Source organism: Falco cherrug, chromosome 5 (assembly GCF_023634085.1).
Source record: "Falco cherrug isolate bFalChe1 chromosome 5, bFalChe1.pri, whole genome shotgun sequence".
In the NCBI taxonomy this organism is placed as follows: Eukaryota; Metazoa; Chordata; class Aves; order Falconiformes; family Falconidae; genus Falco; species Falco cherrug.
Genome location: NC_073701.1, coordinates 33,713,354 through 33,736,580, shown reverse-complemented (window position 1 = coordinate 33,736,580; position 23,227 = coordinate 33,713,354). Strand labels below are relative to the sequence as shown.

At 52.0% G+C, this 23,227-nt stretch overlaps 2 protein-coding genes and 1 long non-coding RNA gene across 5 annotated transcripts in view; 1 reads left to right on the top strand and 2 right to left on the bottom strand.

The window, feature by feature from the left end:
* Window positions 1-23,227, bottom strand: part of MCM5 (minichromosome maintenance complex component 5) — a 70,477-nt gene that overhangs the window by 6,705 nt on the left and 40,545 nt on the right. Inside the window, exons 1-5 of one of the 3 annotated variants that reach the window (XM_055712808.1) lie at window positions 3,620-3,742; window positions 3,139-3,321; window positions 2,107-2,233; window positions 1,867-1,995; window positions 1,241-1,413 (exon numbers count right to left, since the gene is read on the bottom strand). In XM_055712808.1, coding sequence (XP_055568783.1) covers window positions 1,241-1,413; window positions 1,867-1,995; window positions 2,107-2,233; window positions 3,139-3,305 — 596 coding nt within the window. In that variant the 5' untranslated portion in view covers window positions 3,306-3,321; window positions 3,620-3,742. Of the gene's footprint in view, window positions 1-1,240; window positions 1,414-1,866; window positions 1,996-2,106; window positions 2,234-3,138; window positions 3,322-3,611; window positions 3,743-23,227 lie in introns of those variants that run through there. The other 2 variants (XM_055712809.1, XM_055712807.1) reach the window with 2 other exon arrangements.
* HMOX1 (heme oxygenase 1) lies at window positions 6,043-12,449 on the bottom strand. Its single transcript, XM_014286271.3, has 5 exons — window positions 12,291-12,449; window positions 11,847-11,967; window positions 8,956-9,447; window positions 8,297-8,405; window positions 6,043-6,773 (listed from the first exon to the last, which is right to left on the bottom strand). Exons 1-5 carry the CDS (start codon window positions 12,320-12,322, stop codon window positions 6,637-6,639), a joined length of 891 nt encoding a protein of 296 aa, XP_014141746.1. The 5' UTR covers window positions 12,323-12,449; the 3' UTR covers window positions 6,043-6,636.
* Window positions 9,415-11,840, top strand: LOC129736279 (uncharacterized). The gene is made up of 4 exons (XR_008732637.1): window positions 9,415-9,552; window positions 10,187-10,331; window positions 10,893-11,103; window positions 11,584-11,840. It is a non-coding gene; the product is annotated as an uncharacterized LOC129736279 (long non-coding RNA).

Genomic DNA, 23,227 nt, shown 5'->3' with positions numbered 1-23,227 from the left:
TTGCTGGCACTCAAGAGCCACCCCTGGGAGCCCCCCTGTAGAGGGGACAGCAGTGACAGAGCCCAGAGCAGCCGCCCCCCTGAGCAGTGCCCAGCAGGTGAGAATGGCAGTCACACAAGGCCATACCAAGCCCCCTGTCTTGTCAACAGCTGCCGAAAGCATGCAGGAGAACAAGCCATAAACAGGGTGATACTTGTCTGAGTGCTCTCCCTGCCTTCCCCCTGTCCCCTGCAAGCTAAAAGCAGGGAGGAAGGTAATTCATTAATTACACAGAAGGTAACAGTATACGCTCAGCAACACAGCAGGGCATTTTTCTTTATGACCTCGCACACAAAGCAAATGTTAAGTGGTTTCTGGTGAGAAAGCAATTAGCAATGTGACAAGGCTGCCATCAACCTCTCAGTCTCTCGAGACGCATTTGCCTTGCTAGACTACAAGCTCTCCGAGACAAGGAGCACCTCCGTGTCCTGCTGCTGTCTCAGTACATCACTACCGATGCCTGACTCCACGCAGAGCTTTCAGGGAGGGTAACACAAGAGTGCAGATGCACTCACACAGTCAAGGATCAGGTGTGAGGTGCCATACAGACTACGTGCAGGAACGATCCCTATCCCAAAGGCTTCTCAAGTTGCATTATAGGTAAGCCACAGAAAATAATACTGGCAGGCATGAGCTCGAAGACGCAACCCACTAGGATTCAGTTGGCGTAGGAGCTGCAGCACAGCGGCAGCCTCATGCTCACAGTTCACATTGGCATCCAGAGCTGTAAAGCAGGATTTGAAGGTTAGTAGCAAGGCATCCCTACAGAAGGTAACGCAAAACAGCCCCCTGGAGAGGGGGAAGCAGAAGAAAGAAGTTTGTTTGAAAAAGGACAGCAGCTTAACACAGCATTATGGGACAGCTAGAGGCAGGAATGAACCTTTAGGTACACGAGGCAAAATGCCCTACAGATAAAAAGAACTCCCTGGACATGGCTGCTCAACACTGCTTGCAGCACTGGTCAGGCAGCATCAAAACCAGCGTGACCACGGATGTATGGAACTAAAACTCGCCAGCCACAGGTGCATGCAGCCACAAGGGCAAAACGTAGGGAGGAGGCAGAAGGCAGCACAGATGCTTGTCTGGTGCAACAGGGAGCTGACTCTGCGGTGCTCATGGGATGGAGGGGGAGGAAGAGAAGGGGGCACAGTCTTTTTTTCCCCCACCAGCCTGCTGCACGTATCCCCATGTCAGCCCTTACGTGTTGCATTTCCTGGGAAGAGCATAACCCTCCAGGCCTGGGCGCACCGCGATGTTGCTGATGGTGTTGCGGCAGCTACGGCACTGGATGGCTATTCTGGTGGCTTTGGCTCTCACAGGGGTTGCTGCAATTACGATCCCAGGGATCTTCACAAGGTGGGACATCTGGTCAGACTGAAAAGGAAAAGGAAAGGTGAGAAAGTCATCACTGGAGGATGGCTGGGAAAATATAGAAGCTAAAGAAACACAGTTCTTTCTTAGCCACACTTCCCACATTCATGAGACTAAAGTACCAGAACAAAAAAGCCTGCACAATGTCACTCTTCTGCTCTGCAGCAACAGAGGAATGTGGCATGACTTAAGGCATGCTGATTTCAAAGCAAGAGAGGAAAGAACAAAACACTCCATGCAGAACATCATCAACAGCAATAATGTCCCCGCAGCAGGGACCAGCAATAACAGTCGTTTGCAGTGTGATTTAAGTTGCAGGGTATCTCTCCTTGTGAATTAATGTACAACCCATGTCCTGAACTACACAATCAAGTACCAAAAGCTTTCCTGCAATCACGACCACACACAAGGAAGCCCTGTCACTCACTGCTCAGTGTGACAGCCTATTCACCTCACCTTCAGGCTGCGGATGTTGGCTGCATTGGCATCTGATCTCAGCATCACCTGGATATCTTGGAGAGTTTCCTCCCCTGAAGGACGAGGACGGGTAACCTCATCTGCAACTTCTTTTGCTGCTTCTTCCAACTAGAAAGGGAATAACTAGGATATTACAGGTATATTACAGTATATTGTCAGAGCTGCTCTCACGATGTGACAACGTCAGCATGCCAGGTTGCCAGCCTCCTCCACCCTTACCAGATGCAGGTGCTCTGCTGGTTGCTTGTAGAGATAGTCAGCAAGATCTTCATCAAAGCTGGCCAAGTCTTCCATCTCCACCTCCACCCAGTACTGACTCAGGTTATAGTGGCGTTTAAGCTCATCCCTGGAAGGCAATAAGCGGTTTGCAGGGCAGAAAGCAGCAGTCACCCACAGTGACCTTATGACAAGCAAGGAGAAGAGAAGAAAGGTTCTGAAGGGAGTCCTTGGTTTGGAAAGCAAACAGGGAAAATCAAGAGAATGCCAAGAGAAGCACAGGGGGACCAGGGCAAATCTTTCACCCAAAACCACTTTGAAATTTAACAGAAAATGACAGAAAGACCAGGGACACCAGGGCTTGCAGTCACAATGCAAAGCACTAATGGTTTACTAAACAACCAGACAGGCAATTGGAAAACTTCTACACAAGATAATACACTATTATACCTAAAATATGGTTTAAAGACACCAAAGTAATAGCACAGCAGGCAATGTTCTCCTTAGAAAAGCCAGGAAGGATCCATGAAATTCAGAGATGAAAGGTGAAAGACTGTTCCAGCCCTGGCATGATACATCTCCGTGTTCATGCTCTACAGGTGTGTCCCCAGGCTGCACAGGCAAAGGGATGGTCAAGGGACCTTCCCAGCCTCAGAAGGCACACGTGGACAGTGCTGCACCGATTTTAATGGATACAGACAAAATTCCAGACCAGAAAGCACTAGAACTTCAAGACAGACCTTGAATTTCACAATTAAGTACAAGCCTGGCAGTGCGGATCCCTCTATTGCTACCTCTGCCTGGCTGCCAAAAAATCTGGGAGAACACCAGACCTCAGTTTTCCTATAAGGCTAAATGGGAAAGGCAAAATTTCTTATACTGACAAAGAGCTCTTCACAGCCTATGGCAAGAAAAAAGCTGACATGGGCTATTGTCTCTCTGGGGTGTGCATAGCTGGCAGGAGGTTAACAGCAGAGTGGAAGCATGGAGAGGAGTGGGTAAGGTGCAGAAGGAGAAAAGCGGCTGCAGCAGCACCTGTATTTGAAGGTGAAGCCCGTCCGGTCCGTGCCCACCCGGTACTGCCGCAGGAACTCCTTGAACCGCTTCTGCAGCTGCGACTTCCGAACCTGCCCCTCATCCACCGACGCATCACCCCCAAAGCTGTCACTGTAGAAAACGCCAAGGTCGTCGAAGCCAGACATGGCGACTACTGCTCCCCTGCGGGGGTGGGAGTGCACGGTCAGCCCCAGCCCAGCCCCGTCCCAGGCCCAGCCTCAGGCCCGGGCCCAGCCTCAGCCTCAGCCCCAGGCCCAGGCCCAGGCCCAGCCTCAGCCTCAGGCCCAGGCCCCTCCTCCTCCCACCCCCCCGCACCAAATGTCCCACGGGATCCCCCCCACCGCCGCACCGCACTCACCCCACGCACCGGTCCTGTCGTCCTCCACCCCCACCCCAACACCCCAGGGACACCCCCGACACCCCATTCCACCCCACGCCGCCCCGCCCCGCACCTCGCTACCTGCGGGAAGCCGCCACCAACTTTTTCGCGGCAAAAGCAGCGCGCGGCGGAAACCAAACTGCCGCACGGGGCGCGCCACCGCCCCCCCCCGCGCACTCCTATTGGCCCGGCCGCAGCGCGCCGCCGCGGATTGGGCCCCCGCCGTCCTCTCGCCCCGCCCCGGGAGGAAGCGCGTGGCCTCGCCGCTGCCGTAGATTGGTCGGGGCGCGCCGTCCCCTGCCGGCCGCGCGCGGTTTGGCGCGAAATCTGGGGGAGAAGGGCGGGGAGGGGAGAGGCGAAATGGCGGGCGGGATCTCGGTGGCGGTGCGGGGGGGGGGGGAGCGCGTCGGTGGCCCCCAGCTGTCGGGTGGGAGGCGCGGCCGCGGCGGGGGCAGCGTTGCAGGCCGAGGGGTGGGCGGAGGCGTTAGTTACCGAGGGTAAAATGAATGACTGCTGCCGGCTCCTGGGGGGCGGCTGGGGGCTCCGCCTGCGGGGCTCGGGGGGTGGTGGACCCTGAGCGGTAGGTTGCTGTAGGCTGGAGGGGCCGGGCCGGGCCGGGCCGGGCCTGTTGCGGTGGGATGCGCTGTGGGGAAATGGCAGGCAGGCCGCACCGCCGCAGGGGTGGCCCCGGCGGGGCAGCGGGGCTGGCGGCACCCGAACGGGGGCGGCTGCCGGTGGTGCTGCCGCCGCCTCAGCGTGCGTGTTCTCCGGGGCGCTTGTCTCGTGACTAGCGGTGTATTTTGGGGGGCGGCTGGCGGGTCATCGCGTCAGCATTCTGGCCCTTCAGAAACGGGGTCGTGCCCAGCAGAGATGAAAACGAAGCTGGGCGGCGCGGTGCGGTGCGAGGGAGGTTTTAACTGCGGCGGGTGCAAAATAACAGACCATCCTGTCATTGCAGAGAAACCAGATACCAGTGTCGCAGCCAAGTACAAGCAAAGCTTTAGCCTCTACTTCTGAAGACTGCTTGAAGCTCAGTCTGGGGTCCTCTAGCGTGCGGTAGCGCAATGGCCGTGCGATACCCAGAGCACCACACCCCTTCTGCCGTGAGCAGGCTGGACCCAGGTTTCCTAACTTTGAGGTCACAGTTATGATCTCTTTCAGCGGCAGGAGGGGCCGAGTGTGGCAGGAGTGCATTTCAGAGCTCGTGGGCATTTGTTTGCGTGTTTGGAATGTTTTGTTAGTTGTTCAGCATGGTTGAATGAACATAATGATTTAGTTGGAGTGGGTTAGAGGGACTGAATAGGTAGAACTTAATATGAATTTGAATGTTCTTGTATTTTAATAGCTTTAAAGCTCATATCCCAGCTTTTCAGATATCTTTTTTTTAAAGAATTAACTGTTTTTTCTACCAGGCATTGGCAAATGGGTCCAAATAGAGAAGCATTAAAGGGGATTTTGGAAGGGAGGCAGGGCAGAGAAGCGCCTGAGATTAATGACAGCCCATCTTTCCCACTGCTTATTCTCAGCAGGACCTGCCTTCTGATTCTTGCTGTTTGAGCAGGTTCAGTGCTGATCGTTAAAACGGATCAGTAGGAAAGCATGTCTTTGGGATTAAGGTCACAACCAGAACAGACGGCATCACGGAGACAGGTTGATCACAGAGGCTTTCTGGTAGAAAGAGAGGAAGGGACTCTGAGGTGATAGGTAATGGCCTTGTCAGTGTGCCTGCTGTGCCATACCCAAACTGCACCCTCTCCTGCAGTGACTCCTGTGTTAGAGGACCCTCCAAAGCAGATAGGGCCTATGGCCGTAATAGTGGCTGGCCACAAAGCCAGCCCTGCAGATATCTGCCTCAGCAAAAAGAGGGGAAAGAAAGCTGTATGCATGGGCTGCTCCAGCAGTCCTGTGTGTTTGGAGTGTCTTTAGCAATGCCGTGTGTGTGCTGAATCCTGGGAGTAAGTTGGGTTGGTTTGTTACCTAGGTGAGGGTGTGCATGCTTGATGTCTCTCATTTACCTGCCTCGTAGGAGCAAAACCTACTGTGCCTTTCATTTCTGGGTGGTGAAGACATACTTGCTTTTCTGATTTGTGCTGGCAAAGTTCTGGCAAAGACAGTCTGGTAATGGAACCCTTAGCTGGTAGCAGTCAGGGACAGCTGTCCTTGTTTTGACAGGTTGAGGGTCCCATCACCTTTTGCTTTTAACAGAATAGCAGCCAGCTCTCGCATATGGCTTCCACCCCTTAAAAATACTTTATATGTTCACAGAATTTCGTGTGGTTTCTAGAAATAGAGACCAGTGTGTAGGAGCTGAAGAAACCTGCCCCAGCTTGTAACAGGTTATTATTAGCACTGAGTGGGAGCAGAGTCTGGCTCTGATGATAGCTCCCACTTCTGTCTATTGTCATGGCTGTGGGGGCAGCAGCTTCTAAAGACACAGAACTGGGAGGAAGAAAGATTCCTCCTCTCTTCCCAGGTAAGGCTTTAATAACAGGAACCACCAGGCCTGAAGATTTTACATTGAAGTTTATGTGTATAAATTATATAACCAGACAAGAGGATGACATTGTATCTTCAACAACCGTCTTCTGCTTTTTAAAAACCAAAAATGATTGGAGAAAGAATTAACAAAGACCTACTAGTGTCATAGAAAACAGTCTGTAACTCACAGGAGCCGTGTGGCTCCACAGAAAAAGTGATCACAGTATTATCTAGCAGTATAAAAAAATTGAGCAAACAGAGCTCTGGGGAGCGTCGTATTTCTGAGGCGAGACACATGTCAAAGCTGCGTTTCTGATCCTGTAGGATTTTGCAGGCACTCTGTAAGGCAACGACAATTCTTGGCTGTTGTTTTTAGCCTTTTCTACCCATAGTTTTTGGTGGTAAAGTTAGTCTCTGAGAAGAGCTGACACCAAGCATGAGAGAGACTTTGAACCCCCTTACAGCACTCTGTTTGATTTCTGGGGAGAAAAGTCTCCTAATATTAGTGGCAGAGCCAAGATCACAGTAGCCAGTCGGGGGGGATTTCTCTCACGAGGACTGGGAAAGGTGGATTAGTTCAGGATGAGGGAAGGCACAAAGAAAAGGAAGGTCCTGCTCTTTCACATGGCAAATAAGCCCACGGCAACTGTCATGGCTAGGAAGCCAAGCGCCAGGATCCACCGCACGAGGGGAGTTGTGGGCATCATGTCTTTGTGTCTCCCACTTGTCTTCTCACTTTCTTTCCCAGGTGCTGGACCTAGATCAAGTAGGGAAGGAGAAAAAAAAAGGTGGGTAAGAAGAGGGTGAGGCAAGAAGCCGCTGGTATCGCTTGCTCTCCCCACTGCCAGAGCAGACCCTGCTGGAGTTGTCAAGGGGAGAGGGAGGAAGGCCAGAGCTTGGTTGGGCTGGGGGAAGCGGCAGCAGCAGGTTCTTCTCTCCTGAGGTCAGTGAGGAAGGGAAGCAGCAGGCTCGACCTGGGAATCGCAAAGGCTCACAACCTCTCCTGCCTGTATCTGAGTACCTGCAAGTGCTGGCCTCTTCCCTTATCTCCTTACAGGCTTACAAATGCACCGCCCAGTTCCATCAAACCCCTGATGTGTGCAGAAGACAGCCAAATACTTAAGTCAGAATTTTAAAAGGCATTTTGTCTCCAACGAAGTCAGAATTTTAAAAGGCATTTTGTCTCCTGCTTTTCGTTGGTTTGATTCGTAGGCATCGAATGACCTTAAACAGTCCTCAGCACTCCAGGTAATTTTCTCAGTGTAACTTCAGGATGGGATTCCTCATCCAACACCAAACTTTTCTGAAAATCTTACTTTTATGAGCATATTGGGAAAGGAATGGCAAAGCTTCACAGAGAACTTTTTCTCACTTTCCTAAAGAAGTAGCTTTAAGCTTCATTGTCTAGAGATGTGTAAGATGAGGTCTGCTTTATATTTTTTGCCACAGGAAAACTGTGGTTCAGTCCCGTATGCACTGAAAAATCTCCCTTTTTGTTTCAGAATCAGTAGGTATTTATAAGGGCTTTTTTATTTGCATCACACGTTATCAGGGAAACCACTCTCCTCTGTAAACATCTGAGCCCACTCCTCACTCAGTCACAAGCCTGACTGAAAAGGGATTGCTTTGCTTGCAGCTGCTGCTCGGGCTTTGCCCAGTTCGGGATCGGCCCTTGCCAGCAGTGGAGCTTTTTAAGTCTTGCAAAACTGATGGGCAGCCTGCACATCCCCACTTCCCAGCTGGTTACGTTGCACCATCCAGAATGATGTTCACTGCAAACCCAGCACACTTTCAGGAGTGCTTTCAGTAAATGCTTCTGGAAGGCAGAAAAGTGACCAGAGGGAGATTTAATCCAAAAGGACAGGCTGTTGGGATAGGGATCTGTGTCTGAAAGAAACTTCTGTCAGAATCACAGCACCGTGGCTGATCTGCTGGGCCCAAAAGTGCTGCCTTTAGTTCTGTGAACTCAACCAGTTTTCCCTGTGGTCAAAACCCATGTGGCGAGCAAACCTTGCCCTTGTTAAAGCCTAAGAGGACGAGAGGGGAGTCTCTTCTTGTAAAGCTCCCTCACTGACACTATTTCTGGAGAGCCCACGTGTCATCCTTCCTCAGTCGTGTCTAGAAGGAGCTTTGCACACACCATCGCACCTTGCACTGCTGCTGATGGCTGGAGAAGCATCTCATGCTCATTTCTCAGTGGCTTTTACAAAGGACAACAAAGGAAGGAAAGCAAAACCACAAAGGGGCAATGTTAAACACCTGCCCTTGGAAGTGGCTTACCGTGCTGGTATGACCTGTTCATGTTCCTTGTGCGAAGCTCTGCCTTCGGCTGCACGGGGTGATCATTCTCCTGGCCCTTAGACACCAGCTTCTGCAATGCCTCAAACACCTGAGAAGAGGGAATACTGTCTCGTTAGGTGGCCACCTCTTCCCTGCCCCTGCCCCAGGCACTTTAAGAACTAGAGGAAGACACAAGCCTTCAGTCTAAGTCTCTTGGTACTTTTTGCACAAAACATAACCTGCCTGTGGGGTCAAGAGCATGTCTTTCATGCTTCTTGTTCGCTTCACAGGTTCTCTCAGAAGCTTCCAGCTCAGGTATTGCCCATCTGATGGGAGGGAAAGCAAGGTACCTGTGTGGCTAGTAAGCATGCACAGAGGACCTGTGGAGCTATACTATAGAGGTAGGACAGATGGGTGGTGATCCCCACTCCCAGTATAAGCCCTCATTCGTATCTGAATACTGGTGCATGGAAGAGACTGAATTCAAACCCTGAGGGAGGAGGAAAAGCTTTTCGGAGACCAGCCTTTTACTAGGCTGCCACGTTGGACAAGTGTAGCCATCTGACTAGCTTGCTCGTCACAACTTCCCAGAAACTCTGTAGCTATTATCTTGTTTCAGAGAGGGTGTGGGCAGGCAGGGCTGGCTGGTTGTTACTCACCTGTATATTTAGCAGGAATGCTTTCTTGGCCTCCTCCAAAACTCTTTTCTTAGTGGCAACGTCCATCTCGAGGGCATTCATGCGGGAGCGATAGAGCTGCTTGAACTTGGTGGCATTGGAGACTCCATCAAACGTGAAGAAAGCCAGCCCTTCTCCCGTGCTAGGCAGCTGGAGGGCCTTCTGGGCAATTTTCTTCAGCACCTGCCCCCCAGACAGGTCTCCCAGATACCGAGTGTAGGCATGGGCCACCAGGAGCTCTGGGTGGTTCTTGCCTACATAGTGGAGCCTCTCGACATATTTCTGAGTAGCCTCAGGACATGGGATCTCTTCCTTCCAGTTGCTGCCGTAGAAGTACTCCAAGTCTTCCTCTAGGGCAGCTTTCCGGTGCAGCTCCACTGGGAAATACACAGGGGCATAAACTGGGTTGTTCTTGTTACGTTCAATCTCTTCCTCCAGAGCAGAGTAGATGAAGTACAAGGATGCCGTAACCAGCTGAAAGAGAAGGAAGAGGATGAGCTACAGGTGCATCTGTCTGTCGTCTTCAGGTTTGAGGGACAAATCCTGCTAACAAGAAAGGCACCTGTGGGCACACCCCGTGTGAGTCAGTCGTGCACGACTGTAGTTTTGCAGGTTTCCCATGTGGAAAACAGAGCTGCAAGGTGCAGTGAGACACCTTTAGCTCTTCCCCTTCTGCTTGAGGCAGCATCAGGTAAGACCTAAGCCCTTTTCAGCAAGATACTGGTCTTACCTGCCCTTAAAAGCTGCTGCCTTCACCTTTTAAGTTAAAGATCTTGCAGCTTGATGTACTGGAAACTGGAGCCATCTTATGTCATGCCTGGCCTATTCTCCCTGTTCCCTCAGTCAATAGGGTATTCCCAAAGGTATATTTGCTGGTGCATTGTTTAAATCTGAATGCCTCAAGATGTGGCTTCCCTTGCTGGGGCCTTGGGAGATGATGACACACCCTGTTTATTTTTCAATGTATTCATCCTGTTGGCATCCCACCATCCTGGGAACTGAGACACCACTGCTCTCCTCATTTGGTCTTGCAAGTGGGGTTGCTTCCTTGGTTGCCCCGAGGAGACAACATAAAAGGAGGCTGGAAGCACAGCGTGCCTCTGACAGATGCCTTTGTGAAGGAGTGCTGCGAGGCTGTGCGTTCTCCTCTCAATTTTGAAACCACTGTTATTGTTGTTTTCCCCAGCTTACGCAATTCTCTTCTATCTGCCAGCTTTTCCACGTGGAATAAGACAGTCTGGCTGTATTCTTTCCTTCCCCTGGCATACTCTTTTCAGAGGCTGTATTCATGTGTACAGCCACAGCACCCCTTCCTTGGACTGGAATCCCTTATCAGCAGTAAAGGGTAAAACGTGAAGGTATTGCAGTACGGGTGCGTGGGGTTTGGGGTGGGGGGCTTGGGGAATGTTATGCTGGTAGACAGGAGAGAAAGTTTTCTCTCCCATAAAGCAGTCAGTTCTGCAGTAAAGGAGTTGCCGTTTCAACTTTTCCCCACTGTGCCAGCAAATAGGACTTTGATAAGCACACAGGCAGTGGCTTGGTTGTGGAAACAAATAGTCAGTCTGGGGAGTCACGTATCAGGGTAGATATATAGGTTTGCCAAGAGAGTAAACAAAAACAGAGGTTTTTAAACAATAACCTGTTACCCAGCTTACTGGAAAAGAAACAAAATACAGGAGCATTGCCTAACAAATTAAGAAAATATAACGTGACTGGTTGTTTTCAGAGGCAAGTAGTGGTTTAATGGGAAATGTTGAAAGCTGTCGTTGCTTTTTAAAACCCACATCACATCTCACTCTCCCTGACAGTATGTAAATATCTTCTGAGAAACTGGGCTGTATTTGTGAGGGCCTGACTTTTTATGTTACTGCCAGCCTGTCTCAAAGTTCACTGCCTAACCAATGTCACATTTCTAACAGCAGGAAATTGGCACGTGAGATTAAATTTATGCTTGACTAAGTATCCTGGATGCAACCTGCCAGAAATAAGTAGTCTTTTTCCTGCTCTTGTGGATTTATTTGCTAAGGAACAATTCAACAACAAAGTAATTAAGCCACAGGTTGGATCACTAGCTGTTATTTGCAAGTCCATGCGTCACATCCTATAGCCTCCCAGGAATTTCTGGCCCAGGTGTGTGCTTTGTTTTTGCTCCTGGCTTTGTTATGTAGCTCAGATCCCAGGAATCATGTATCTAGCTAGGTCAGAGCAGACTAATATCTGCAAATGTTTCTCTTTTATCTTAAGAAAAGTAACGAGCTTCTATACGCTAGTGGCAGACATGGCTTGCTCAAACTCAGTCTGCCTCCCTTATTAATGTTCACAGTATCAGCTCTGGTATAAACCAGGTGACAACTGAAACATTGCAAAGGTCAGTGCCAGAGATGATCCCACATACTCACTTTCTCACTATTATTCTAGCTGTAGCTGCTTAGAGTGCTGTAAATTTAGTATTCTCCCTCTTTGGGGCATTTCAGCTGCTCAAGTATCTCCATATAGTCGTATCTCCATTACCTATCATTGCCAGTAATTAACATGCAGGCATTTATGAGGAAAGAGAAAAGCAATTGCCTTAATCTCATCAGCTCTTTGTCTTTTTTTATCCTGTTGCAGCTTGGCTGTCCATCCTGATACGCACAATCCTGTGCTGCCTTCTGCAAGAGGAGCTGGTAAGATCTTGGGATGCTGGAGTTTGATGAAGAGCATGTTTTGCACAGGAGATGCTGATACCAGACAGTTGTAATGCAAAGGACCTCCTTCCTCATGCCGTCCCCATCCTCCCCCCCTTCTTTAGACCCTGCACAGCCCCATCTGATCTGACGTTTTATTTCCTGGCGAGGAAATCCCATCCCCAAGTAATGCTGCTACAAAAGTACCTTAAACTCATGGAGCGACACCTGCCCTTTCTGGAAGTTCTTCATGAACGGCGTGTTCTCCGCCTGCTCGTGCACTTCCTTGGTAGCTTCCTTCATCAGTTCTGACAGGTCCCTGGACATGCTGTGGAAGAGCCACAAAACAGAAGGCAATGCTGTCACTCTCCTTTGGCAAAATGGATCTTAGCTCTCCAGGAAAAAAAGGGGAGCCTGGGGTGGCAGGAAAAGGAGCAGAGCATTCCCAAGAGCCGTGGATGGGAATCAGGGAGCACTAGCATCCCAAACGCTGTCCGAGCAAGGAAGACTGACAGACTCCATCCAGAGGTGAAAGCAGGCACATGCCGTTCCCTGCAGAGCAGAAACAGGAACAGCGTGCCTAAAAGCAAGGGGAGAAATACAACACTCCTCTGGCAAAAAAATCCCCTCTGGTTCCCATCCCACTCTCACCCTTCAGATCGGTGTGCCTGGGAAGTTTCCATGTTTCTCCACGTCGTTTCACTCCTCCGCTTGCCTGTTGTTTTTTCTTGCTCGTGCTCTCCTCCTTCCCTGCTGCTCCCAGGACAGCGAAGCTCTGAGCTGGGCAGCCCGGCTCAGCATCCAGCTTTATACAGCCAGGCCACGTGAGCGGCCCGGCCGCTGACCTCAGCCTCGGTGCAAACTTCTTGCAACACGATTGCACTTCCCTTCCCAGCTTGGCTGGCAGCCCCTGCTTGCCTGTAGCCCCAAGGGACGAGAAGGAAGTCACCTGATTCACTTTGATAACTAAGCACAAACAAGAGGCTGTCCGTAACTTCTCCGTCAAGGGTGCCTGGCTCCCCACAACCCTCTCAGCGCAGTGCCCGTGCTGCAAGAGGGGCTGGCTGTGCTGGGGGCTGCAGGGCTGGACGAGGAGGGGTGGCTTCACAGGGCTAGTGCCTGGGTCAGGGTGGGCAACCTCCTCTCCTTCCAGCCCAGTTTGTGTCCTGGCACCCCCCTCCCTGGGGTGCCAGTAACAGCACCCGCCTTCATCTGCTCTAGCATGGCTTGGGTGTAATCGTCGTCTTTCCCATAACTGTGCACATCTTCAGGGAGTCTTTCAGGTAACATCGTATTTGCGGACCGTGGGGTGGGGAGCTCAGCACTACCGGTTAGGAGCATACCCCCTGCACGGCAGGGAGCACCACAGGCACCCTGGGGTATGTACCAGTCATGGGCACCCAGAGTAATCTGGCTGCTGTGGCACGTGCATGCACCAGCTCTGGTCTGTGAGCACTAGAACTGCCCTTGCTCGGTGCTAGGCACCGGGGAGTAAACCCTGTGACTTTGCACAGAGCTAGCACGGCTGTGCCAGCACTGAGGCACAGTGAAATCCTTCCCATGCTGTCTTGTGCATTGAAAAAATGCCATCTGATTTGTGTGGCAACTGGCCCCTGCTGTTACTGTAGCTGTGTACAAGGCAATTTAGGAGAATAGCACTCCATCTCCTAGATACCCAGAAGGCGGCTGGGGTAGCTGGTGAACTGCAAAGTTGTCGTGCGAGACTTGGGGGGGGAAACTGAGGAAGTCTGCAGAGACTTTCAAAGGCAACTCATTTCTCTGGCTTGAGAAAAAAGAATTGGATAAGGTGCCTCTGCCAGTAGCTGGCTGCTCTGCTGTTCTGTCTGGCAAAGTGGTCAGTGAGGCAGTCAACAGGTGAAGCAGGGCCCTTCTTGTCCAACTGTAGCTGTGCTGGGAGCAGGGCTAGCCAGGACAGATGATGCATTGGCCAGCTGTACTTCAGAAAACCACACGTTCTGTGCTCAACCCAAAGAGCAGGGTACTTAAAAGCCACCTTTCCCCTGCTGCTGTGGTTGTGAGAAAGCTCTGTGCTGCAGTCGTGCAGCAGGTGGTAGGGAGGCAGAGGCTGGGGAGGTGGCAGAAGGACTGTGGCATTATCTGTCTGTCCCCTCCAGCAAGTCCTGTCTGGGGCTTTGCTGGTGGCTGCTGCTGTCCAAGCCACACATATCTCCTTCTCATAGCACCGACACCTGGCCACGCTTGGGTTTGATGCTGCAGGTTCAAAAGCTGTCCTGGAGGAAATATGCTTCCGTGCTTATTTTTCAACTCAGGCAGACATCTGGTGTGCGGTGCAGTGCTCAGGAAGGATTACTCAGCGCTTCCACCCTGACTCAGCCAGACTTTTCCTGTCTTGCTTTTGTCTTTTAAAGCCACAGTGCTTGCTAGCAAAAGCTGTCATGTTCCACTCTTACCCCCATCCCACTGCAGACAACTTGCTGCTGCCTTGCTTGTTTTTCTGTAGGGTAAAATGAATGGGTCCGGATGTCTGCACCTTTGAAGCAACTGTGACAAAGCCCCAGACATCCCCTGAGAGAGGACTCCTGTGCGGAGTCCACAGGAGCACAGGGCTGCATGGCCAGTCCCTCCTGAAAACATTGATGCCATTTTGCCACGGGGATGGCCCTGAAATGAGCATTTCCCTCTGGCATCACTCCTTAAAGCTCACATTTTCCGTCCTTTTCGATGAGTCCTGTTTTGACATGGGAAACTGGAGCACAGATGGAACTTGTAGTTGTGGTGGAAGGAAGTAGGGAATATATAAGGATATGAAAATGAATAATATTATTTATTTTATGAAATAACATGAAAAAAATCCAGCCCTCGAGCCGTGCCCCTCTTTTCATCTCTGTTCTGCAGCTCTGGTAATGCACCCGGTTCCTCACCAAGGACTTTCTGGTTGCTCTCAAGCCAGCCCTTTTGTTCCCTGCCTGCGTGCCTTCTTCCAAGAGGCTGCATGCTTGGGGGCACTATAAAGGTTGTATCCAAAAGGTCCTCCTCCTTCCTTTTCATCCAGGGTTGTGGTAGGTGTGGTTGTGAGACTGGGGAGAAGAGAGAGAAAGGGTGTCTCGTCATGTCACTGCCATTCCAAGTAGGATACTTCTTCCCAGGAAGAAGTCCTGGCTCGTAACCACACTTCCCCAAGACATGGAGTCAATATTCCTCCTCGTGGATCTTGGGGCTTTACCTTCTCCTGGCTGGTCACAAAATATGAGGTCCCTACTGCAGCTCACCTCCACTGTAGGGTTTTCCATCAGGCAAGCAAGCTGTGCCCCGTGACTGATTTACGCTGCCTGATCTCTAGCTGGTCAGGGTTACTTGGGACGGAGCAGCTGAGACTGGGCCCCGCTCCCCGGAAAGGCCCAGATGCCCTGCAGCGAGATGGAAGGAGAACTGAAAGTGGGGGGTCATCATCTTTGCAGTTGCTGGACTGAGGCATTTCTGGCCCCATCCAGTGCTGTGCTGCGAGGACTTGTATTGCTTCTGCCATGCTGTTGCTGTGCAGTGTGGGGAAGATTAATGACACCGAGTGTGCTAATGTGCTGGCAGAGTTTTGTGAGGGAACATCTCTTCCCTGAAGAGAACTTGGGAAGTCGACACTTGGGAGTGATGCGTAGGGAACGAGGTATGTGCTTTTAGTGGAAGGAGCAATCTGGCTCCCAGGGCAACTCCCGCTGTGTGTAGCGGGCCACGAGAAGGCAGAGGTCAGCCCACATCTAGGTAAGCAGGAGATCTTGCTTGAATTTTGTCAAGGTGTCAGACTTGTGGTCTCCACCATACCTGCCAGAAGTCCTGTTGTCTCCTGCTTTTCCAGCAAGCTGGGTGGTACCAGAGCTACTCGCTGTGAGGGTGAGGTGCATGGGCACCGGTGAAACTGCCCAGGAGATTTCTAGCAAAGATGAACCAAATAGCCTTAGGCAAGATACTTTTAATAGTTCCTGCTGGGCTTAAAAGCCTCAATCAGCACATCCCAACCCCTGAGAAAATGCTTGGTCAAGAAATGGTGTAGATGAATGGTTAACAACAACAGAAGGTTTTGGAGTGGTCAGTGTTTTCATCTGCGATAGGGAAGTGGGGGGAGGGTTCTCCTCTTTATACACTTAACAGCCTGTTCTGCCAATAGATACATGGTCAGAAATGTCTAGTTACACGGGCAGTCACGGAGTGCAAAGTCAGCTCTCCTGAACCTGTGTGGGAAGTGCTGTTCCATGCTGGCCTCTGGCAGGCAGCTCCCAGCAGCTTGGCTTGGCTCGGCTTGGCTTGGCTCAGCTCCGTGGGGAAGGCAGCACCCTGGAAAACCAGCCTTCACTGGCTCGGAGGGGTTAATGGTCTCTCTTGGACCGTGACACAGCAAAATGCAGCTGCCAGCCCAGTTTGCACCGGAAAGCTGACTCAGTAACCAGGACTTGCTGTGTAATGGCAGGGGAAAAAAAGAAAAAAAAAAGGCTGTGATAACTGCTTTAGTAACTAGCTGAAGGCAGCAATTAGTACTGGAATATGCAGAGATACTCTGTGGGTTAACTGGTGTTTACCAAAGGAGATTGCCCAGCACAGCCCAGCTGGCAGAACTGACTGTGCTCCTGCCGTCAGCATCAAACAATCCAGCTCCAGATCAAAGATGCAGGTGGAAAAAGGGAGGTTGGGAGTGCAGTGCACTGGGAACCCCCGTGGGGAGCGCAGGCCCACAGCGGTTTGCCAGACTGGCACTACTGGTGCCTTTTGGGGGGTCCTATAGACAGATATGGGGCAAACCCCACACACAGGAACCCTGAAGACCAGCATGGTGGGAGATGGAGGTGCAGGCAGATCTCTCAGATATAGATGAATCAGCATGACAAAAATAGGAAATGCAGATTACAATACATATTTTTACAGATGTATGGATCTGCGTGCCGCAGTGGCAGTGCATGAGCGTCTCCAGCCCATGACTACCAGAAAGGAGAGAGCTCTGGCCTGGCTGGGACTAGAGCAGGGAGGAGGAGTGGGAACAGGGCAAACACCCTGCAAGGCACTTTCTGGCTTTGTGAGTAGAGACTTAGTGTCAGGCAGCGACCTAAAACATGCAGCAGGTCTCTGGGTTAGGGGTGCACTGGGCTGAAATTTTGGGGCAGCATGCATAGAGCCTACCACGCTCCTTAGAGCTGAGGGGTGGGGGAACAGCCCTGTGCTCTGCTGGGGATTTGCCCTGGGAGCAAAAGGGAGGCGTGAAAGGCAGCAGGGCAGAGTTAGCAAATAAAAATCCCATTTGTGTAAACGTTTCAGTCCGTGCTGCCTCCTTTGTTTCAGAGCTACAAACGTGTAAAACAAAGCGTGCTCTGACTGCGGGACAGAACAAACTGTGAAAATCTGGATTTGAAAACCACACATATGCAACAAGGAGGACCTTGTGCCAACAGCTCACCCCCCTTCCTCAGGGGAGGCGGGGGGGATGGAGCTGGAAACCAAGTTTTGCCAAGAGAGTGAGACCCAGGCTCCCCTCCCTCCAGATTTCCAAGCCACCCCTGGCTGGTTCCCTGCCCCCGGGTATGGGAGACCCATGTCCCCCTCCTCCGTGGCGCCGTGCAGCCCATGGGCTGGGGGCAGCTGGGGCTCTTTCTGGAGATTTCTCTGATTTTCCCGAGAAGTGGGACTAGGGCCAACAGCGGCAGCTGCAATCTCAGGGCGGTGCACGGAAAACCGCCCCTTGATAAACAGCCTCACATGGACTCTGCTCCACCGTGACTCAGCAAAACAGCCCCTCGCCACAGCCCCGAAACCTTTACTCAGCAATATGGGGTGGCCCGGCCTGACCCTGACTCAACAGGACACCCACGTGGGGTGACTCGGCACTAGCTGTGGGGTGACTCAGCATTAGCGGGAGGAGGGCTGCGGGGGTCTGGGGCTGTGGCAGGCGCAGGGAGCCCTGGCAGGACTCGCAGCGCCACTGGCAGCAGCAAAATGCTCCCATTCCTGCTGTGCTTCCCAGCCCCCTGCAGCTGTGCTGGGCCGGCAGGGAAGGGTCGGAAAAGGTGGTGTTCCAGGCTGGGAAAGCCGCACGCCTCACTGACCCGGGGGCGTGGAGGATGCTGTGGCCATCTGCCCTGGGACCCGGGTGGTCCCCACTCCATTATGGGGGGAATCAAGGCATGGGAGCGCTGCTCTTTAGGGTGCAGGATGGGCACCCAGCTTCACCGGTGCTGGTGGAAAACACCAAACCCAGGAAATAGGGTGTGTGGGAATGAGGTTATTTTAGAGGCTGGCATGTGGGGCATGCCAAATTTAAGCGGCTTACCCAAGCACACAGAGGGTGTCTGTGGCACAGCCGTGTGCCTCCCTTTCCCCCTCCCTTTTTCTTCACTCCTTACCGAAGATCACTCCTGGGCGGGCAGGCAAATCTGTATTTACACCACCAAGCCACCACCTATTTTAAAAGTGTGATGGCTACACGCTAACAGGAATAAATAGGCCGTAGAAGGGTTAGCAAGGATTAATGCTTTTTCAAAGCCCTACATTTAGGGGCACAGTGGGCTCAATGTCGGAGAGCCCCATGCACCACGGTGCTTATGGGCTGCAGCCACTAGTGCAAAAGAGCAAGAACATCCCCCTTTTTGGGGAGGCCTTCCCCAGCCTCCTGGGCACCTGGGGAGCCTGGGCTGTCAGCTGTGTGTGGCAGAGACCCCCTGCCCAGTGCCTAGCCCAGCAGGACCTCAGTGCTGTGGTTGCGGCTGTTGCACTAAATAATCATTAATAGGCACACCTGTGCAACATGGGATTTGAATTAAAGTGTTCAGCTGCTGGGCGCAGTCTGGCAGAGGTGAGAGGGACTGGAGATGCTTGACATGAGGTGAGCCACCCCCTTATTGCTCTGCAGGAGCTTGTGGTTGATGGTGTGAATTGCTACAAAAAGTGTTTGCCTGCCCGGAGGCAGTGGGGATGGGCAGAGGGGCACTGCTGGCAGCAGATCACCCACACTCTGGCTGCCCCCACCTCCCTGCTCCCTTTTGGACTGAAATTGTGAAAAGAAGCTCAGAACATTGCCACTTATCTCCCACTGAGACTGGTCTGATATTTAAGTCCCTTCTTTTTTTTGGTCAAGGAGCTAAAAATACCGCAGAAGTGCCTTGCGGCAATTTTTCTGAACACAGATTTTCCTGCTGCTCTGTGCTGGTGAAAAGAACCTCCCTTAAAGCTGCAGGAAAGCCATATCCTTGCCTCACTCCACCATCAGATTCACCTTGTGCCCGATGTGTGCTTTTCTGCCACGTTCGGCCAGGAAAGCACAGCACCTGGGGACTGGCATGTGCAGCTTTTCTGTGCCAGGAGGAAATGACTGACCCCCCCGACAAAGCCCTGCTGCAGCGCCTGTCTCCCCAGGGCTCTCCTTGCAAGGGCTGAGAACCCAGCCTCGCTGCTGTAGATCAAAACACACCCCTGCCCCCCGGCCAGGGGCTCCCACCAAGGACCAAGGTCAAGCCCTGCAGAAATGCTGCTGGAGACAGTGCTGCAGCAAACTTCTCCTCCCCACGGGGAGCAATCCTGTCCCCTCTGACCCATCTCTGTCCCTCTGACTGCTGGTGACCCTGCCAGGAGAGGGAAGCGAATCTGCCTGCTTGTGTAGACCAAACCCGCTGTGGTTCCCAGCACCCTCACACACACACGAGGTTTTGCAAGGAGGACAACAGCAGACAGGAAAGAGGAAGCTTTTGCTTGCAAGCCTGTGCCCCTGAGCCCCCGTTTCTTTGCTCACACTGGTCACTGGCACAAAGCAACAGGGACACTTGTTCACCCAACACGCGGCAGAGCTGCTGTGAGCCGCGTGGGATCCTTTTAGACTGGGGACAGCGGGCAAGTCAATGGAAGAGCAATCTCGTCAGGGCTACCAGCACCTTAGCGTCACTCTGGTGCAAGAAATCACCTCTGTCTGCATGGTTTGTGGAATATCTTCAAGAGAAACAGAAAAAAACCCAGACTGGCTGCCAGTACAACTCCTTGTTGCACTGTTGCACCAGTGACTGCTGGCTAACTCTGTTTCCTTGCTCCCAAGCACTGGGGCACATACTTTTCCTCTTGTGTGTTTATGCACAATTTCCTACCCTCTTTTTTTTTTTTTTTCTCTTTCCTCTCTTTTTCTGCTTCCATTTGCTTATGACCCCACACAGATAAAAATGAGTTCCCTACAGAAATGTTTTCCTTTCTTACAACCCCATCTCTGCTGCTCACTGGGTCCCTGCTGTATGCCCCTTCCCAGCATCTCCATCTGCCCTGAGCAGCACCACTACAGTGATATGAAGGGGAGCGGCTTTATTCCCATTTTGTGAAGGAAGGGGGAACTTTGTTATTCAAAGTAAGCTTTGAGGAAGTTTTGACATGGCAGAGCAACATGAAAATCCTGTGGGATGGAGAGCAGCCTTCCCAATGTACTAGCACTGGACACTTCTGTGCTGATTTGTGAGGTGATGTTGTGGGAAATCAGGAGATTTTTTGTTAATTGCTCTTAAAAAAAATCATATACTGTTTGGAGGTTAGTAGTAGGTAAAAGAGAAGCATGCATTTTTTTGCCTGTACAAATATGATGCTGGTATGCCAAGAACCACACAACTCAAACATCATGGAAATTCTCATTAACTTTTAGCATATATTTGATTTTTAGAGATGTGAAGCAACTCTGACCCAGTACAAGGAAGTTATGCCTTTCTTCAGTTTACATAGAAACAACTGTTTCTATGTTCTGGGTCATGCAAAATATCTGGCCAGGCCAGGATCCTGTTCCCAGTGTGATTATTAATGGACACAGGTCAAGTGCTCCGTCCCCGCGCCCGTGCAGTCGCAATACCCAGATGGGTGCTCTGAAGCCGTTGCTGCGTAGGTCCACGCTGGGCTAATGGTTGCAGCATAATACTTAGAATAAGGAAAAACTTTGTTTTGTTTCCAGTGGCTGCAGAACCTGCTAAGCTGGTCACTGGGAAGGAAGAGGTTGTCCTCTGTGTTGGTGGAGCTCAGGCTGGGTGTGCAAGGGACCACAGCCATCTGGTGGTCAGAGTGAGCAGGCGGTGTTATTTCTTTTTAAAATAGCAACATTAGAAAACAGTTTTAAAAAGGGAAAGGCATTTAAAGGAATTCTTTGTAGTGGTGTCATTTTATTTTTTCGCAATCATAAAGCAGTTTTTGACAAGGCAAAACACCTGGCCTCTACTTAAAACAATCCCTTGCAGACCTGGCAGGTTTATTTTCCAAGTTCCTCCTCAAAAGAAACCTTGCAAAATTACTCAAGCTATTACTGGTATAATCTATAACAAGTACAACAGTACTAATTTGGGCGTGAAATCTTTCCATGTTCCCATTCTTCATATTTTCAGTTGCTTGAAAAAAAGATACGTCATCCCTGTAGGATAAATCTCTGCGCTGGTGGGCCGCAGCGAAGAGCACTGTGACCATGGTGGGCTGCGTGGCGGGGAGGGGACAGGCTTGCCCAGAGGGCCACGACCAGCACCCTGAACTTCCACCTGTTGGTCATTGCTTCAGACTCACCCCACTTGGCAGTCACTAAAACCCCTTCCCACCTGTTTGTGCTGTGACGGAAATAGCCGCGAGCTGATTCCCCTGTGCTCAAGTCTTTCTTGGGGACGGTCCCCTCTCAGCTTTGCGAGCTCCTGTGCAGGCTGTCTGGGGAGGAAGAAAACAAGGTGAGGGTGGAGAAGGGGTCCTTACCCTGAGGTGGGCTCAGGGCATCCCGGGGCAGCAAGGAGGAGCTTGAGCTCCCCATGTTTGGGGTACACATTCGAAGATGGCTTCATTTCTCTTTCAAGGAAAGCCGTGGGTATGCACCAAGGGAGCTGGAGGCACCGAGAGCTTTAAGCACCTGCTGAGGCATGAACCAGTGTTCAAAACATCACCAGTGTGAACAGGCTGGGGTCCTTTGCAAGTGCTGCCTGGACACCAGAAGCCCTCCCTTTCTGGCAGAGCCAGGCAGCCTGCGTGCAGGCACTGGCAAGAGGCCTTGGGCATCAGGCCCCTGGCTCTGGAGACCCTTCTGGTCCCACAACTGCAAACCCACCAGCCTGGGCTCCATTGTGCCATTGTGCCTCCGCTCTTGCTTCCTCCCCTGCAGGTGCTCCAGGAGGGGAAGCTCAGCATTTGGCCCCTTTGCCTTTCCTCCTTGTCCTGTTTTTCTGTTGAGACTCGCAGGAGGGGAGCTGCAGGGGCTCTCAGACCCTCATGCCTCAGCTCAGAGCCCTGTCTCGCAGGAGGGACCTGCCCTTGCGGGTCTGCAGCACCGGAGGGGTTGGGGGGTTGGGGGGTACTGCGCTGGCCTGTCACTCATGGGCCCGCATGGTCCTTTGACTTGGAGTGTCCTCCTGTGAGCCACAGGCCTAGCACAGAGCCTTTGGTGCAAGCTCTGCGTGCTCCGGCTGGGGTGGGGGGGGAGATGCTCTGCAGGGAGCCGTGTTTGGTTCTGGGCTTGCTACAGCAGTGACAGCAGCGGCCAGATCCAGAGCTGTGTGGGCAAATCTAGCCTCTCCACCCGGGTTTCACTTCTAGCATCTGCTGGGGCAGGGATGCTTTGGAGATTAAAAACACAAAAAGGCTATTTCAGGAAGCCACGGGTGTGGTAAAAATGGACTGGTGACAGAGGTCTGCAGCTGTGCCACTCCTCAGCGCTTACCCACGTTTGCTGCATGAAACCCTCATGCAGTCAGTAAGGCAGAAACCTGCTGCTCTTAGGCTGTGCTCTCCGGAGGGGAAGTGCTAAGCATGCTTCGTTTGATCAAAGCCCTTCTTAGGCGAGGAGCATGGGGTCCTGTGGGGTGGTGAAGTCCTGCTGCGGAACTGGCTGCAGCAGGGGCGAGTAGCTCAGAGATGGAAGCCACAACCTCCAGCTTCAGGCAGCCTCTAGCAGAGCCACTCCTGGACTCATCAGCAAGATGGGGCAGGGTGGGCAGCTTTCAGGCTCGCTAGGCTGGCCTCTCCCCTGCCCACCAACTCCGTAAGACAGTATGTGCACTCTGGTTTAAGGACAGCTGCTGAAAGAGGGTTACATTAAATATATAATACCATCTGGTTAAGAAAGGAGGGGGAGTCTCCCCTAGTTCCTCCCAGAGGCACTGGGAATGCAATGGTGATTCATTTTTCCAAGGGACACTGTCCAAGGATAGTATCTGCTGTCCGTCTTGGAAAGCTGAGGAAGACACAAAGCCTCCTCGTGTCCCACGATTGCTTACAGGGGAGGAAAGCCAGCACCGGCTGCCACCAGCTGCAGACCAGCTTCGCTCACAGCTCTTACCCTCAAGCCTCTGCCCCAGCTTGGTACATCTGAGACGGCAGTGCAGGCACTGGAAGAGGAAGGTGCTGAGGTCTGGACAACTTCAGCCAATTTAACTCCTTCCTACAAATCTAGGGCTGAAAGGACACTTTCGACCTGATCAACCCTCCTTTTAAGAATCCCTCCCCCTGCTCCCGCTTGGCTGGACACCGGGGGTGGTGGCATGGGGACAACTGAGGACAGGACATCCCATGGATACCAGAGCACCCTTTTGTAGCAACTGTATTTCTTGCATGTCTTGAAGAGATTTATGGGCTGCGAGGTGGGTATC

Coding starts and splice junctions, on each gene's coding strand:
- HMOX1 (XM_014286271.3), bottom strand. CDS start 12,322: ATGGAAACTTCCCAGGCACACCGATCTGAAGG. Junction 11,968..12,290: donor CAGGCACACCGATCTGAAGG/GTGAGAGTGGGA, acceptor GCTCTTCCACAG/CATGTCCAGGGACCTGTCAG. Junction 6,774..8,296: donor GAACAGGTCATACCAGCACG/GTAAGCCACTTC, acceptor TACTTGATCTAG/GTCCAGCACCTGGGAAAGAA.